Here is a 15692-nt window from a genome sequence, read left to right as displayed (position 1 = left end):
AAGACTAAATCTTTCATTCTTGGATGATCCATAAGAAGATCTAAAAATTATTGGTGTCAGAGGAGGGAATGCAAGACTCTGGATAGGGTCAAATGGAATGGTGTCCATCAAGCACTTTGGAGGACCTGTACAAAAATTCAGTTACGATTAGTGAAATAGCCTTGCACTACATAGAATGACGTCACATTCAGAAGCTACAATGTACAATAAATGCAGGAGAAAACCAAGTCCACAGCTAATCGTTCCTTGATTCAAATCTAGGTCCACTTATTGTATTATACAAGTATAGTGTGCCCCTGTAGGCCGCTGTCTCCCAAAAAATATGAATGAAAAGCACTAGATAGAATGACGTCACATTCAGAAGCTACAATGTACAATAAACGTAGGATAAAACCAAGTCCACAGCTAATCGTTCCTTGATTCAAATCTAGGTCCACTTATTGTACTATACAAGTGTAGTGTGCTCCTGCAGGCTGCTTTCTCCCAAAAAATATGAATGAAAAGCACAAAGTGACAGAAAAAATAAGTATTTTTATTTATACAATAATTTATAAAGGAATGCAAAAACATCTAGAGGTTTTAAACCAATTAATGACAAATTTACCTTAACAATATGAAAGGTAAAGACATACATTCATTTTTATGTGATAAATATCATTAAAATTCACAAATATGTGGAAAGTTTTTGCAACAGTATCTGAATAGCCTCCCAACACAATATTGAAATCTGACTAAATTTTCAACATTATAAATGTCAAGTGCAGCAACACTGCGTTGGGAAAGCATCCATTACACTTATCAGTGCAGGCATGTTTGAAATCCTGCTCTGCTGTTTACAGTGCAAAATATGGCACGATGTAAAGCTTTCTACATGACTTTACTGGAGAGAACACTTGTCCAGTTCAAAGAAGAATCACTCCTCTGGTGACAGTCCACAGGGTCTGAGAAACTCCTGGCCTTGTTCGTGAAACCATTTATTGGAAACTGAAAAACAGGATATTATTTTTTTATCCAGATTGCATGCACATGACAAACAGGAAAATGAAATATGTGAGCAGTCATATTAGAAAGTACAATTTTAGTATATTTGTGCACTTAAAGAAATCAGGAATAAGCACAGGGAAAAAGACCTTTTATTCTCCTAAACCATTCTTTCAGTCATATAAATACCTTCAGTAATTTCACCAGTTTCCTTCTAAATCATAATTATTACAATCCATAAATCAATATCATTTTATTCCTGCCTTTGCATTGTATTCCCAACTCAGTATTTATCAAATGTCAAACTATGAATTTGGCCAAAAGTACTTGATAGCGACATAATTGTAAGATCTCTAAGTTCAACATAGTATTCTATATGTATAACGAAGATCATCTGTTTGCTTCTTTCCAGTTCATATAAATCTACAGGTTTATTCCACTCTTGAAGAAATTTTGCAGACTTTATCTTCAAGACAAGAGGCAGCTCACAGTCATCATAACATTTTGTAATCTGACTTGAAATGTATATGTATGTAACACACTGTCAGAAAAAATTAGTATACCTGGAAAGATGACATCAATTTTTATCCGCTGACAACATATTCCACCTGGGAGATAGCACATGTACTGATAATGGTTTCAACATCGTCTCCCAACAGATAGTGTAGTGGCACAGCTACCAGAGGGCCAATCGGTGACTACACTTTAACAGGGAATGCTGACATCAGAAAGCTGAGCATGGCGCAAACTTATGAAGCAAACAGGCAGTCATGCCACAAAGATGCACTCGTGCTTCCTACAGCCAATTGAGTAAGATTGAAAGGGGTCCAATTGTGGCCATCCAAATGGCAGAATGGTCCATTCAGAGAATTTCCGCACAGATTGGAAGTTCTGTGTCATTTGTGCCGGTATCAGTTTTCACGTGAACATTCTCACACTTGTACATAAAATTCTTGATGTCCACGCAGCACAGACACCTGCCAGGATCATCGTATTGTAGGGGCATCAATGACAGATCGTACAGCTATTACAGCACAGATCAGGCTGCTTATGAGCTCAACCATGTCAACTTGAACTGTTGTGAATCAGCTACAGGCATGCAACCTCTAGGCTGTTTTCCACTTACACCACAGCATTGAAGTGCTCGGATCAACTGGTGCTGTCAGAAGATCACTTATAAGATGCAATGGCACAGCATGGTATGCAGCGATGAAAGCAGATTCTGTCTGCACGAATGTAATGGTCATTTGTGTGTATGACGTAAACCTCATGAGTGCTGTCTCATAGAATGCATTCATCCAAGACACACAGGCCCCCGCCAGGCTTTATGGTCTGGGTTGCAATAGACTACAACTCCGATTCACCTTTGGTATTTCTGGAGCGGATGCTACACAGCACTCAGTACATGAAGAATGCTGTTCAACCCATTCTTTTGCTACTCTTGCAACAGGACGATGATGTGTTGTTCCAACAGGGTAATGCTCACCCACACACTGCCCTTGAAACTCAACATTCTCTACAACTTCCGTGGTCAGCACAATCTCTGGACTTGTCTCCAATCAAGTACGTGTGGGATACAATGGGATGAGAAGTGACTCGTGTGACTCATCAACCAGCAACTCTTTACAGAACTATATCAATAGGTTGATCATGAATGGCACAAGGTATTCCCGGACAGTATTCACCATCTGCATGAGCGACTGGACGCCAGAGAGTCAGCGCCTACATTGACACCTGTGGACGCTGCACCACATACCAGTATGGGTATTGCAACATTAGCTGACACCTGGTACCTCACACCAGCTTATGCTATTGATCTGTAAATATAATCATTTCATGTATTCCACATGCACTGTTGCAGCACCAGATCTTAAGTAAATTGGAGACCTCTAAAAGGGTGTACTAATTTTTTCAGGCAGTGTGTACAGGGTGAACATTAATAAAACCTACAAACTGCAGGGACGGATTACTGACTGGAAATGGAGGAAAAATGGTACTGTGAACATGTGTCCAGAAAGGCACTGTTGTCACAGTAGATGGCACAGATGATGACTGTTCCTTTGACCGTGTGTCATGTGTTCCTTGTGTTTTGCAGGCTGTATGATTGATGCCATACTGTAAGCCGCAGAATGGTCTGGTATTCATGACAGGAACAAGCTGAGATGAGATTTACATATCGTCAAGAAGATGGAAGCAGCCGAGAGACAGCACAGCTATATCACAACAAGCACCCTCAAAGACACCAACCACGACACACATTTCAAGCCCTTTTAGGGTGTTTGTGTGATCATGGGTCCTTTCAGGCAGATGAACGTACAGGGAGGTGGCGGGCTGTGCATACACCAGATTTGGAGGACCAGGTTCTGCAGGATATTCAGACGTACCCTAGTATGCCAACATGGTGTAAGCCAAAGTATGATTATGTGTATCATGCATGACAACCACTACTATGCGTGTATTTGATGCAGCTCTGTACTGTGTTCCAGGATGATTTGTTGTCATTGCATGCACGTCATCCATTTCCAGACAGTGTTGCAGTGCAGTGGTTAGCACATTAACTTGTCATGTAGAAGGTTAGACATTCGAATCTGGTGAAGTACAGCAATTTTTTTTCACTTCTAAATACAGACAAAAGCCTTCCATGATTACTTTTATGCAATTAATTCATTTAAATGTATTTTTTTTATTTCTACTACTTTGCCGGATCATTTTCATTATCGTAATGGCTTTTTAATTTGCTCGTATTTCTCTATCATTCCTTATTTGTTTGTAATCTGCCTGTATCGTCTATAATCTACAACCAAGTGCCAAACAGGACTGCTCATCGGTTGATAAAGCAGCAGTTTGTGTAGCCAGTGTGAGGAGAGTTTCAGGTAAGAAATGAATGATAGCGAGAAATTATACTTTGTTTTTTAGTGCTGAAACTGAAATTTTTCTGTCTTGAATTTGCTTGTAGAGGTTAGATACACTTGCCATGAACAAAGCTCTGCCACTGATTGTTGACCCCTGTTTTCTCAGATACATTGCGTATCACAATGTTGTGGTTAGGTTAGGACACAAGTTTAAATTCAGGGCTACATAAGGCATCATCTGCCGCAGTCCAGTCACTACTCACTTACAATCAGTCGTCGACAGAGAATCTCAAATTTCCGTCATACCTTATGGCGACCACTTCCAACACTGCTCTGTGTTACACATTAACAGCATTTGTGAAGTCACCATCATCTTTGTATGTCAACTATAACCGAGCGGTAGCTGGCAGTGGATGTGGCAACACTGCAGCGGCAGATGACAGACACCAACTGTCAAGCAATTTTAATCAGACCATATACGATGTAATGTTATGTTTATTCATTCTATTGATAATTCCTTCTTTCCTTTATTCAAACTTCTGTTGATTTTACGATGGTTTTAGTTACCTATCCCACCCACCCTTTTTTCCTAATACTTTTTTTTTTTACAAACTGAGATGAGGAAACAAACTGGATTATCAGTAATTGTGATCTGTAATTTTTATGTCATCATTATTGTGGTCTTATGTTCAAAGACTGGCTTATTGCTGCCCTCCACCCTAGTCTGTGCTGGGGAAGTGTCCATTGCTACATAATTACAGCAACCCTCACCCATTTGAACCCGCTTACTATAGTGAAGCTTTAATATGTACCTACAATTTTTACCCCTCAAATGTCCCTCCCTTACCAAACTGATGATTTCATGATGTCTCTGGACGTGTCTTTTCAAGTAATCCCTTCTTTTAGTCAAGTTTTGCTACAAATTTCTTTTCCCTAGACTTGAATTCAGTACAGTCTCAATATACCCACCTAATCTTCTGTAGCCCATATTTCAAAATCAATATTCTCATTCTTGTTTAACCTGTTCCATCATCCACATTTCACTGTCATACAAGACTACACTCCACACAAAAATATACCTCCAGAGAATACTTCCAAACACTTAAATTTATATTTGATGTTATAAAATTTCTCTTTTTCAGAAAAGTGTATCTTGATAATGTGAAAAATAGTAAATTGCACACCATGCTTCAGAATCTGCATTTTATAGCCCCCCCCCCCCTCCCCCCCCAGTAAGCGGCTGGACAAGTCAGTCGGAGGAAGGCAACAGCATACTACCGAGTAAAGCACTACAGTGTTCAGACCAACCTTCGGATTAATGACATTTATTCGTTTTTTACTTTGGCCAAAATAAGTTATTTTGCTGCCTAAATAGTCAAACTCAGCTCCCACCTACAGTGTCTCATTTCCTAATTAATTTCTCCAGCTACATCTAATTTAATTTGACTACATTGCATTAACCTTGTTTTACTTTTGTTGATGTACATCATACAACCTGTTTTCAAGAGACAATCCATTCCATTCAACTGCTCTTCCATATCCTTTGTTGTCTCTTGACACAATTTTGCATCCTCAAGAAATTCCAAAGTTTTTATTGCTTCTCTATGGATTTTAATCACCTTTCCAAATTTTTCCTTGGTTTTACTCAACTACTGCTTTGCTTTGATGTCCTTTTAGCCCTAATTGCAGCCTCTTGTAGACAACCTTTATCCCTGCTACCTCCTGAATTTCAAGGCATGTATTGCAGAGACAATGTAGAAAGTTTATTTTTAAACAACAATCTGAAGAGGTAACAATCTGAATAGTGAATATTACATATTGAAGCTATCAAAAACTTTTATATAAAAATTAATTTAGTGACCATGTTATGAACACACAATTTTAATGCAGTGGCACAAAAATTATGGAAAGGAAAGGCTACCCCATTTAGATCCTGTGAGAACTGGGCATGCTGCATGTCTTGTGAGATAATCTCCTTCTCCATTCTTGTGCAGATTGTACCAAAAGGCAGCTGTGCCTTTCTTAGGCCACAGTGCCACTTTTATTGATGGAAATACTGTGCCACCACCCTGAGGCACATCACTCATCTGCAAAAGAAATACAATGGAAAGATTACAGAGAAAACTGTGTACTGCTATTGATTTCACAGAAATCTTTGGACATAATTCTTGGAAGACATCCTTCATATAAAAGTGATTGTCAACATGTCTCACTGTCGACAGTCACTGCAAGTCTTCCCTTCTCTTAGACAGAAATAGTGGAACACAGAACTAAATGCCACATTAAACAGCATATAAAAGGGAAATCAAATGAAAATGAGACAATCTGTTATTTCAAAAGTAATCATCATACTTGTTAACACATGAGCCCACTGTGAGACAAGGTGGTCAATGCCTTCATGGAAAAATGTTTGCTGTTGCCTAGATACCCATGATTGAACCCAGGTGTGCACCTCTTCATCCAAAGCAAATTGACAGCCATGCACATCTTTCTTCAGGGCTATAAAACAATAATAATTGATGGGGAGAGATTGGGACTATATGAAGGATGTGTGGGCCTGCACACTTGTTGCCAAGGTTGCTTCAACTATGGTGCACCAGTTTTGCTCCATACAGTCCCGATCTCTCCCCATGGCATTTCCTTAGTTGGAACCCTGAACTTGAAGAAAGACATCTGTGGTTGTCTATTTGCTTCAGACGAAGACGTACATGCATGGGGCAATCATGGTTCTGTAGGCAACTGCAAACATTTTTCCATGAAGGCAATGACCATCTTGTCTCAAGTGCACACACATATCTAAAGAGAAGGGAAGAAGAATTCGCTCTTATCAACTATTGAAGACCTGCTATTGAAGACTTGCAGCAGCAGTCAACAATGAAAACATGCAGGAACAAATTGCTTCAGAGACAGTATACACAAATGTCTTCATTATGAGGTCTGTAATTTTATTTTAGTGGAGAGAATCTTTTAATGAATACTGCATTTTGGTGTATTGTTATTATGCATCAGATATTAATTAATAGGAAAAAGTGTAGACCTTACATACATAGTCCATTTAATTGTTTCCAGCCATGGAAGTAATTTCACCTAGAATTCACTCTAGAATAAATGGAATATATATGCAATTCAGTTTATGTATTGTTTCTAGGGTCTAATAGAAGCATTTTTATTTTTTATATATTCACAATAGAATATGCAGAGCAGGAGAGAGAGAATGTAATTTAAATTTTTGTGGAGCGTAACATTTTACATATTCAACAATTCCTTAATTTAATTTTGCTGCTTTGTAAACCATTGTTTGTCTTTCACAAAATGTTAGGAAGCTAAGTTACAGTTGACAAAACTGCTGTCAGGTTTAGCAGCACAGGAACCATTCTGGCATTTGTCATAGGCAGTTTTGGCAAACAACAGAAACCTTAAATATGGAGGGGGCTGGATGGGAAACTTATTAGAGTCTATGTATGTTTCATTCCAACAGATCCGTAGTGAGGAGATCATCCAGGCTGTAAAACATGTAAGAAATGAAGAACACATACTACATATTTACAGAGGAAAAGAGATAGATGCTAATGTATCTTCTACTGGTCTCAAGTGAAATGGTCATTATTGACATGGAATAAATAAAAAAAAAATCTCATGCATATTTTCCTTTAAAAGGTAATAAATAACTCGTCTCAAAACATTTAAATGTTCAATACACTGAGGAGCATACATAATTTTTGGCTATAATACCGATGCGTCATCAAATAGAAAAATCATTTTACAAGACATTTAAAGTGAGCAAAATACTGCACTGAATTTGTACTGAAGTCCTGTTCAACTAATACTCACATTATCTAATATTAGTAACATATACATGTAGGTTAGCCCATTAGAAATTCTTCGATGGAATAGAAGGAGTTGGCCACCAATAAACCATTTAGGATCCTTTTAAACTGACCTTTATTAATGGTTAAACTTTTTATGACTGCTGCCAAGTTATTGAAAGTGTGTGTTCCTGAATGATTGACACCTTTCTGGACCAAAGTGACTGACTTTAAAATCTCCGTGAAGATTATTGTTCTTCCATGGTTCTTGGGTGTAATGTCACATCTAATCATCAAAAGTCTACAATATTTCAGTGGATGACCAATCTGCCGTCTGGCTCAGTTGTCCACAGAAATATCATGAATTTTCAATGTATCAAATCCAGTAGTACACCCAAGAAGCATGGAAGCAGCGTACATATGAGGAAAGCATCAGGTCACAAGATTATTGTTATTTTTAGTACTGATTCCATGAACTGTGAGCTGCTGGTTTGAAAAATAGATATATATTTTAATGGCAAATTTCATTAAGGAATAAAATATTGGTAAGCAGTAGTTAGTATCCCTTGTTCCCTAAATAGGCCTCTGCAGGATGTTCTTGAGTTTTATCACTTATAATTCTTATAATACATTTTTGGACATGGAAAACTTCAGTTCAGCTTCATGAATTACCCCCTTTAAAATACATCAAATGACATTATGAAATAAAAGTAAGCACAGTATGCTACCACTGCCCTCATGGTTGCAAGACCAGTATCTTACCAACTGGACCACAATCCTCAGCTGCAGAACAGAAGTTCTTTAAACAAGGTTAATAAAAGATTGGTATCCTTTAAATTAAGAGAGAAATCTCAGTCTAAGCTCAATTAAATTAAATCATCCTTCTTTCCACAGAGATGATTATTACATTCTTCAACACTCACTTTTCTAAAATGTCTAATGTTCTCTGAAGTATGCAAAGAGACAACACCAAAGACCACCAAAGATAATTATGTTACAAAAAGGTAATTCTGGACACAACTGCAGCAATAAACAGAGCCAAGCTATAGTTTTAGAAATAAATAGCTTGTGACAACTTTCATCTGTTTCATACAATATTAAATAGAAAATGCTTATCCTGACTGTCAGAGAATCCATTATCTTTTAATATGCTTTATTTATCAGTGTCATTATATCTTAATAATAAGCAGTGAGTAATGTTTTCTAGGAGTAGGACACACTTACATAGTACAACACAGTAGCTATTCTGTTTCCAGTTCCCAGGCTCTTGAATGCATTTGTTTCTTCTCTCTGAAAATGTAAAACAAACTTTGTAAGTCTTCATAAACAAGGCTGCTGCACTTAGGCAGTTGAAGACAACAACTGGCAGGAGAGCAAAATAAAGAAGTAGGAACATAAGAATGGCCTAGAGACCTTCTGGTAAGCCAAATAATGTTTTCAAAACCTAAGTTTCCAATGTGTCTTGAGTGTACTAACAATTCTGACTGAGGCGTAGATGTTTAATGTAAAAAACCATTTGAAAACGGGAAAAGTGGGAGTGCAAAGCGGTTAGCGAGCAATGGAGATACACATATTAAGAATTACTAGGGGAGACAAGAAATCAAACAAATGGACAAGCTGAAAAAGATTTAATTATGACTTTAACAAATATAAAATTTTGTGGTACAATTGGAATTACCCTCCACTATACCCATCTCAGTGGTGTACAGAGTATGGATGCAGATGTAAACAGAAATAGATAGGATATGAAGGCAGACATTTAATAGATAGGTGGTCCAAGAAAGCCCCTTGCTGGATTCCAAGGCATAAAAAAGGGGTGAGCTGTCAATATGTTGGAAGGTGGACAAAGAACATACAGAAATAGAATGGGTGTGTATTGCTGAACACCAAAATGTCTGAAGCAGCTGATAGGCAGCTTTCTTCCAGTGATGGTCTTCAAATCATTGACATTGATCATGAAAGTGTTAGTAATCATCAAGACAGTGACAGTACAAACAGAAACAGTTTCTCAAATGTGAATAGATCCAAGTAATGTTATGATTATAGAAACTACAGGAAGAAAACAGTAGGCATTATATTTCAACATAAGATTCAAAAAAAGCTTATTTGCTTGTACGTACCCTTGCGAAATCAAAATGAGGCTCATAATGACCACCAATACCATAATTGACCACCTGTAGCTCTTCTGCAGTAGAGATAGTAAGAGCTGCCATATCTTGTGCTCTCTGATTGACGGCTGCCACATGAGGGTGTTCTTCATCCTTGAGCCAAGCTGACTTACTGATGCGGTAAGTAGCTGTCTCCAGTTCGCCTGTCTTATAGTTTTGCACAGTTGCTCGCCGGAACTACATATGTTAAACAAAAACAATTACAAGTCATTTTTCAGAATCAGAATCAGAAATTAAGTTGGCGATGCTTCTCTTACATCAGAATCATACATACAAATTCAAGAATCATAAAAGAAGGTTGTATACATGGAAGAATCCTGGAGATACTAAAAGGTATCAGATAGATTATATAATGGTAAGACAGAGATTTAGGAACCAGGTTTTAAATTGTAAGACATTTCCAGGGACAGATGTGGATTCTGACCACAATCTATTGGTTATGAACTGCAGATTGAAACTGAAGAAACTGCAAAAAGGTGGGAATCTAAGGAGATGGGACCTGGATAAACTGAAAGAACCAGAGGTTGTAGAGAGTTTCAGGGAGAGCATAAGGGAACAATTGACAGGAATGGGGGAAAGAAATACAGTAGAAGAAGAATGGGTAGCTCTGAGAGATGAAGTAGTGAAGGCAGCAGACGATCAAGTAGGTAAAAAGGCGAGGGCTAATAGAAATCCTTGGGTAACAGAAGAAATATTGAATTTAATTGATGAAAGGAGAAAATATAAAAATGCAGTAAATGAAGCAGGCAAAAAGGAATACAAACGTCTCAAAAATGAGATCGACAGGAAGTGCAAAATGGCCAAGCAGGGATGGCTAGAGGACAAATGTAAGGATGTAGAGGCTTGTCTCACTAGGGGTAAGATAGATACTGCGTACAGGAAAATTAAAGAGACCTTTGGAGAGAAGAGAACCACTTGTATGAATATCAAGAGCTCAGATGGAAACCCAGTTCAAAGCAAAGAAGGGAAGGCAGAAAGGTGGAAGGAGTATATAGAGGGTTTATACAAGGGCGATGTACCTGAGGACAATATTATGGAAATGGAAGAGGATGTAGATGAAGACGAAATGGGAGATAAGATACTGCGTGAAGAGTTTAACAGAGCACTGAAAGACCTGAGTGGAAACAAGGCCCTGGGAGTAGACAACATTCCATTAAAACTACTGATGGCCTTGGGAGAGCCAGTCATGACAAAACTCTACCATCTGGTGAGCAAGATGTATGAGACAGGCGAAATACCCTCAGACTTCAAGAAGAATATAATAATTCCAATCCCAAAGAAAACAGGTGTTGACAGATGTGAAAATTACCGAACTATCAGTTTAATAAGTCACAGCTGCAAAATACTAACGCGAATTCTTTACAGACGAATGGAAAAACTGGTAGAAGCGGACCTCGGGGAAGATCAGTTTGGATTCCGTAGAAATGTTGGAACACATGAGGCAATACTAACCTTACGACTTATCTTAGAAGAAAGATTAAGAAAAGGCAAACCTACATTTCTAGCATTTGTAGACTTACATAAAGCTTTTGACAATGTTAACTGGAATACTCTCTTTCAAATTCTGAAGGTGGCAGGTATAAAATACAGGGAGCGAAAGGCTATTTACAATTTGTACAGAAATCAGATGGCAGTTACAAGAGTCGAGGGGCATGAAAGGGAAGCAGTGGTTGGGAAAGGAGTGAGACAGGGTTGTAGCCTCTCCCCGATGTTATTCAATCTGTATATTGAGCAAACAGTAAAGAAAACAAAAGAAAAATTTGGAGTAGGTATTAAAATTCATGGAGAAGAAATAAAAACTTTGAGGTTCGCCGATGACATTGTAAGTCTGTCAGAGACAGCAAAGGACTTGGAAGAGCAGTTGAACGGAATGGACAATGTCTTGAAAGGAGGATATAAGATGAACATCAACAAAAGCAAAACGAGGATAATGGAATGTAGTCAAATTAAATCGGGTGATGCTGAGGGAATTAGATTAGGAAATGAGACACTTAAAGTAGTAAAGGAGTTTTGCTATTTAGGGAGTAAAATAACTGATGATGGTCGAAGTAGAGAGGATATAAAATGTAGACTGGCAATGGCAAGGAAATCGTTTCTGAAGAATAGAAATTTGTTAACATCGAGTATAGATTTAAGTGTCAGGAAGTCGTTTCTGAAAGTATTTGTATGGAGTGTACTCATGTATGGAAGTGAAACATGGACGATAACTAGTTTGGACAAGAAGAGAATAGAAGCTTTCGAAATGTGGTGCTACAGAATAATGCTGAAGATAAGGTGGGTAGATCACGTAACTAATGAGGAGGTATTGAATAGGATTGGGGAGAAGAGAAGTTTGTGGCACAACTTGACTGGAAGAAGGGATCGGTTGGTAGGACATGTTTTGAGGCATCAAGGGATCACAAATTTAGCATTGGAGGGCAGTATGGAGGGTAAAAATCGTAGAGGGAGACCAAGAGATGAATACGCTAAGCAGATTCAGAAGGATGTAGGTTGCAGTAGGTACTGGGAGATGAAGAAGCTTGCACAGGATAGAGTAGCATGGAGAGCTGCATCAAACCAGTCTCAGGACTGAAGACCACAACAACAACAACAACAACATACAAATTGTCTAATGTTTATACCCCATACTAAAATTCGATATTAGATAATGAAAAACACTGACAGTGGTAGTTTTGCATTCACTAAATTTGTTGTTAAATATTTAGTTTGTTGCATAGACTGAATGTGAAGAGATCCTTACGGAAGTGTAACAGGCCAGAAAAATATCATACAGTACACATACAGAAATGAATGAATGCTCTTAAACCTCTACATTTTGCCTCCATTTTAGTCTTCAGCATAAAGCCTGATCTGTCACAGTTCTCTACAATAGGCTATTACTTGCAAGTCTGTTCCTCTCTACAAAACCACTGAAACCAACAGCCATTGTACTGCAACCTACAGCCATTAGAACCAGTTCACTGTATTGAAGTGTTGGTCTTTCTCTCTACAATTTTAACCCCACACCTTTCCCTCCATTGCCAAATTAACTATTATCTGATGCCTAATGACAAGTTCTTAAAACTTATAATTTCTTCTAGTTAAGTTCTGCCATACAGCTCTTTTCTCCATGATTCATCTGAGCACCCCTACGTTAATTACCCAATCTGCTTGCCTAATCTTGAAATTTTTTCTGAGACCATATTTTAAAAGCTTACCTATATTTCTTCTTACCTGGACTATCTATTGTCCACATTTCACTTCTACATAAGGCTACACTTCAAGCCAATGCTTCAGAAAAGATTCCTAAACACAAATTTAAATTTAGTGGCAACATAATTTCAGATTCCTTAATGCAACTGTACATTTAACAGTAACATATTCCCCCTTTTCAGAATAACTTTTCTTGATGTTATCTGTCTGCATTTTACATCCACTCCTACTTTGCCCATCATCAGTTGTTTCGCTGTCCAAATAGCAAAACTCTTCTACTACTGTTAGTGTCACATTTTCTAATTTAATTCACTCAGCATCACTTGGTTTAATTATATTTGTTTTACTTTTACTGGAGTGTATCTTATATCCTCTTTTCTAAACAGCATCCATTCTATTCAATTTCACAGTCACACTCAGGTCTCTGTAGATGTTCAAGATAACCTTCCACCTGAAATATTTAGTCCCTTATAACTTCGGAATTTCTGTGTCTGTTTTAGTCAACAATGTCAAAAGTTGTATGAACAGCATATAAAATAATTGTTTATCTACATCCCTACTATGCATGCTGCTTTACAGTGAATCCGTCCATGAATGGTGCACAATTTTCCTGTCACACTTATTTCATGAGATGTGTGTGGGAAGAAGTCAAATGTTGCCTGGCTCTCCTTGGAATTAGGGACAGTTCGAGAACATTTTTCTGTACAAGCGACTTATCATTTGGCGGTTTCCTTGCCCCCTTTTCTCTCGCAACTTTACCCCACGTCTGTTTCCATTAGTAATTGTGATATGCATTGCATACAAATCTTGTACTTGGTTGGCCCTGCTGCCCCTCTCAGCTTGGTGCAAGCAGCTGCTACTATACTAACTGTGGTACATCCTGTATAGAAATATTAAAGTGGTGGCACCTCTGGAATCCGTCTTAGCTACGCGCCCAAAGCAGCCGATGTGTCACCTGGGTCTTAAACTGGCCATACTTGATGGTATGCTTTCAGAATTTCAACACAAACCTCTCCATGATACACAACACAGCAATGTTGAAGAATTCATCAAAGAAGTTTTCTGTTAGCCACTTATTTTATGGATAAAGTACATTTCCTTAAGATTCTTCGAATGAGTCTCAACTAGTTGACTAATTTTCCTTAACAGGGTCCCACCCTTAACTAGTTAACTAATTTTCCTTAACAGGGTCCCACCCTTTTCCTGACCTGAAAATTAAGGCCTTTTTATGGCCTGTGAACATATGTGTTCTAAAGAGAAAACTTAAAGAAGAAGCTGCAAATTTAAGATAAAATAAAATATTTACTCGTTCCATACAATTTTTCTATTTAGCAAAACCAATTAAAAGATATTATGAGACACTTTAGACAACTAGCATTAAAAATTCTTACAATCTAGCAGAAAGTGTCAATTTCAGCATCTGAAGACAAAAGCAGAGAGCAACTAAAATTACTCAGTAAATAAGCCAATGGCAATGGGCTCTGATTATAAACTGAACCGGCTTCATGTGAATGGAATAGAAAATAAAGATAGAAAGTTTTAATTTACTGGTTATGGTGATACATAATAGCAACTGTGAAAAACATGGACTCTCAATTAACAGTTCAGCATGTTGCAACAATAATGATTTATAGTTTCATTTTTTGGCACATACAATGTTGTTTCCAACAGATTTCATATTTTTAAAATAAATTTTTTGCCCTGGAGTTGAGTACATGCCAGTACGAAATTTATTTCTGAGGGGAAAGTTTTGATTTGGGTACTGATCTGGCCCACAGCTTTAATTTTGTCTGAAGTTTCAACACAGTCTCAATATTAATTACTTTCTCTTGTTATTCTTATGGCACTCAAGAAAAAAGCAAAAGAAAATTTTAGTGCACATCTTATTTCATTTGTGACTTACCCTAGGTTGTGCAGTTTGTTTGATGGTCGCAATCTCTGAATCGTATATGACATCATGATAGATTACAATTAATGGTTTCAAGTAAGCTTCTTCCATCTTTAATCTAGCGAGTCGCAAGAAAGGAATGCCATTATCAACATAGCGACAATGTAACTTGGCAGCCACTGATGCTGGCAAATCCACTTCACCACGGCACAGCATCTCATACAGATCTCTTTCTGATAATTCATCTTCCCGTATTTCTAGTTTCTCTTCTGATATAGCTGGCTAAAATGGATTGAATTTAATCATATGAATCCAGGGATTCATTATTTTGTCACAACACAAAACATGTGTGACCATGAAACCAAATCCAAATCTCTTAACCATGCAACATATATCGTCAATATAAAAATCCATTTATATGTTAACTAAATCTATTCATACTTTAACACCAACATACAACACAAAAACAATTACATCAGCGTCAACAAAAACTACATGTGAATGAAGAATGATGTTTGTAATATGTATAGTTGAGAAAATTTAATACATGGTGTGTAAGTATAATGAAATTGAAATTTATCACTATTAGAAACCGTGAAAATTCAACCCTTTCATGATACCTGCTCAGCATGAATAGATCCTTGTCCATCATCTCCCTTACGTTTCAAACTCTCACTGTTTTCTATGTCACGTAAATAGTATGCTTTGTTACCAAGGGCTCTCTGATGACCAGGGACTATTTCCAGTAACTCATTTGTCAGTGATAATGCCCTTTGCACATTACCTATAAGCAACACACATAAAA

The 15692-nt window shown here is 37.6% G+C and overlaps 1 protein-coding gene across 3 annotated transcripts in view; it reads right to left on the bottom strand.

The window, feature by feature from the left end:
• Positions 1-511: 511 nt before the first annotated feature.
• The window catches only part of LOC124776265 (prolyl 4-hydroxylase subunit alpha-2), a 203586-nt gene continuing 188405 nt past the window's right edge, over positions 512-15692 (bottom strand). For all 3 annotated transcript variants that reach the window (XM_047251160.1, XM_047251162.1, XM_047251161.1), the window contains 6 exons: positions 15508-15671; positions 14903-15169; positions 9760-9984; positions 8864-8929; positions 5755-5920; positions 512-984 (listed from right to left, as the gene is read on the bottom strand). In XM_047251160.1, coding sequence (XP_047107116.1) covers positions 914-984; positions 5755-5920; positions 8864-8929; positions 9760-9984; positions 14903-15169; positions 15508-15671 — 959 coding nt within the window. In that variant the 3' untranslated portion in view covers positions 512-913. The remainder of the gene's footprint in view (positions 985-5754; positions 5921-8863; positions 8930-9759; positions 9985-14902; positions 15170-15507; positions 15672-15692) is intronic.

Source organism: Schistocerca piceifrons, chromosome 2 (assembly GCF_021461385.2).
Source record: "Schistocerca piceifrons isolate TAMUIC-IGC-003096 chromosome 2, iqSchPice1.1, whole genome shotgun sequence".
NCBI lineage: Eukaryota > Metazoa > Arthropoda > Insecta > Orthoptera > Acrididae > Schistocerca > Schistocerca piceifrons.
Note: the sequence above shows the minus strand (reverse complement) of the source record. Positions and strands in the feature narration are given on the sequence as shown.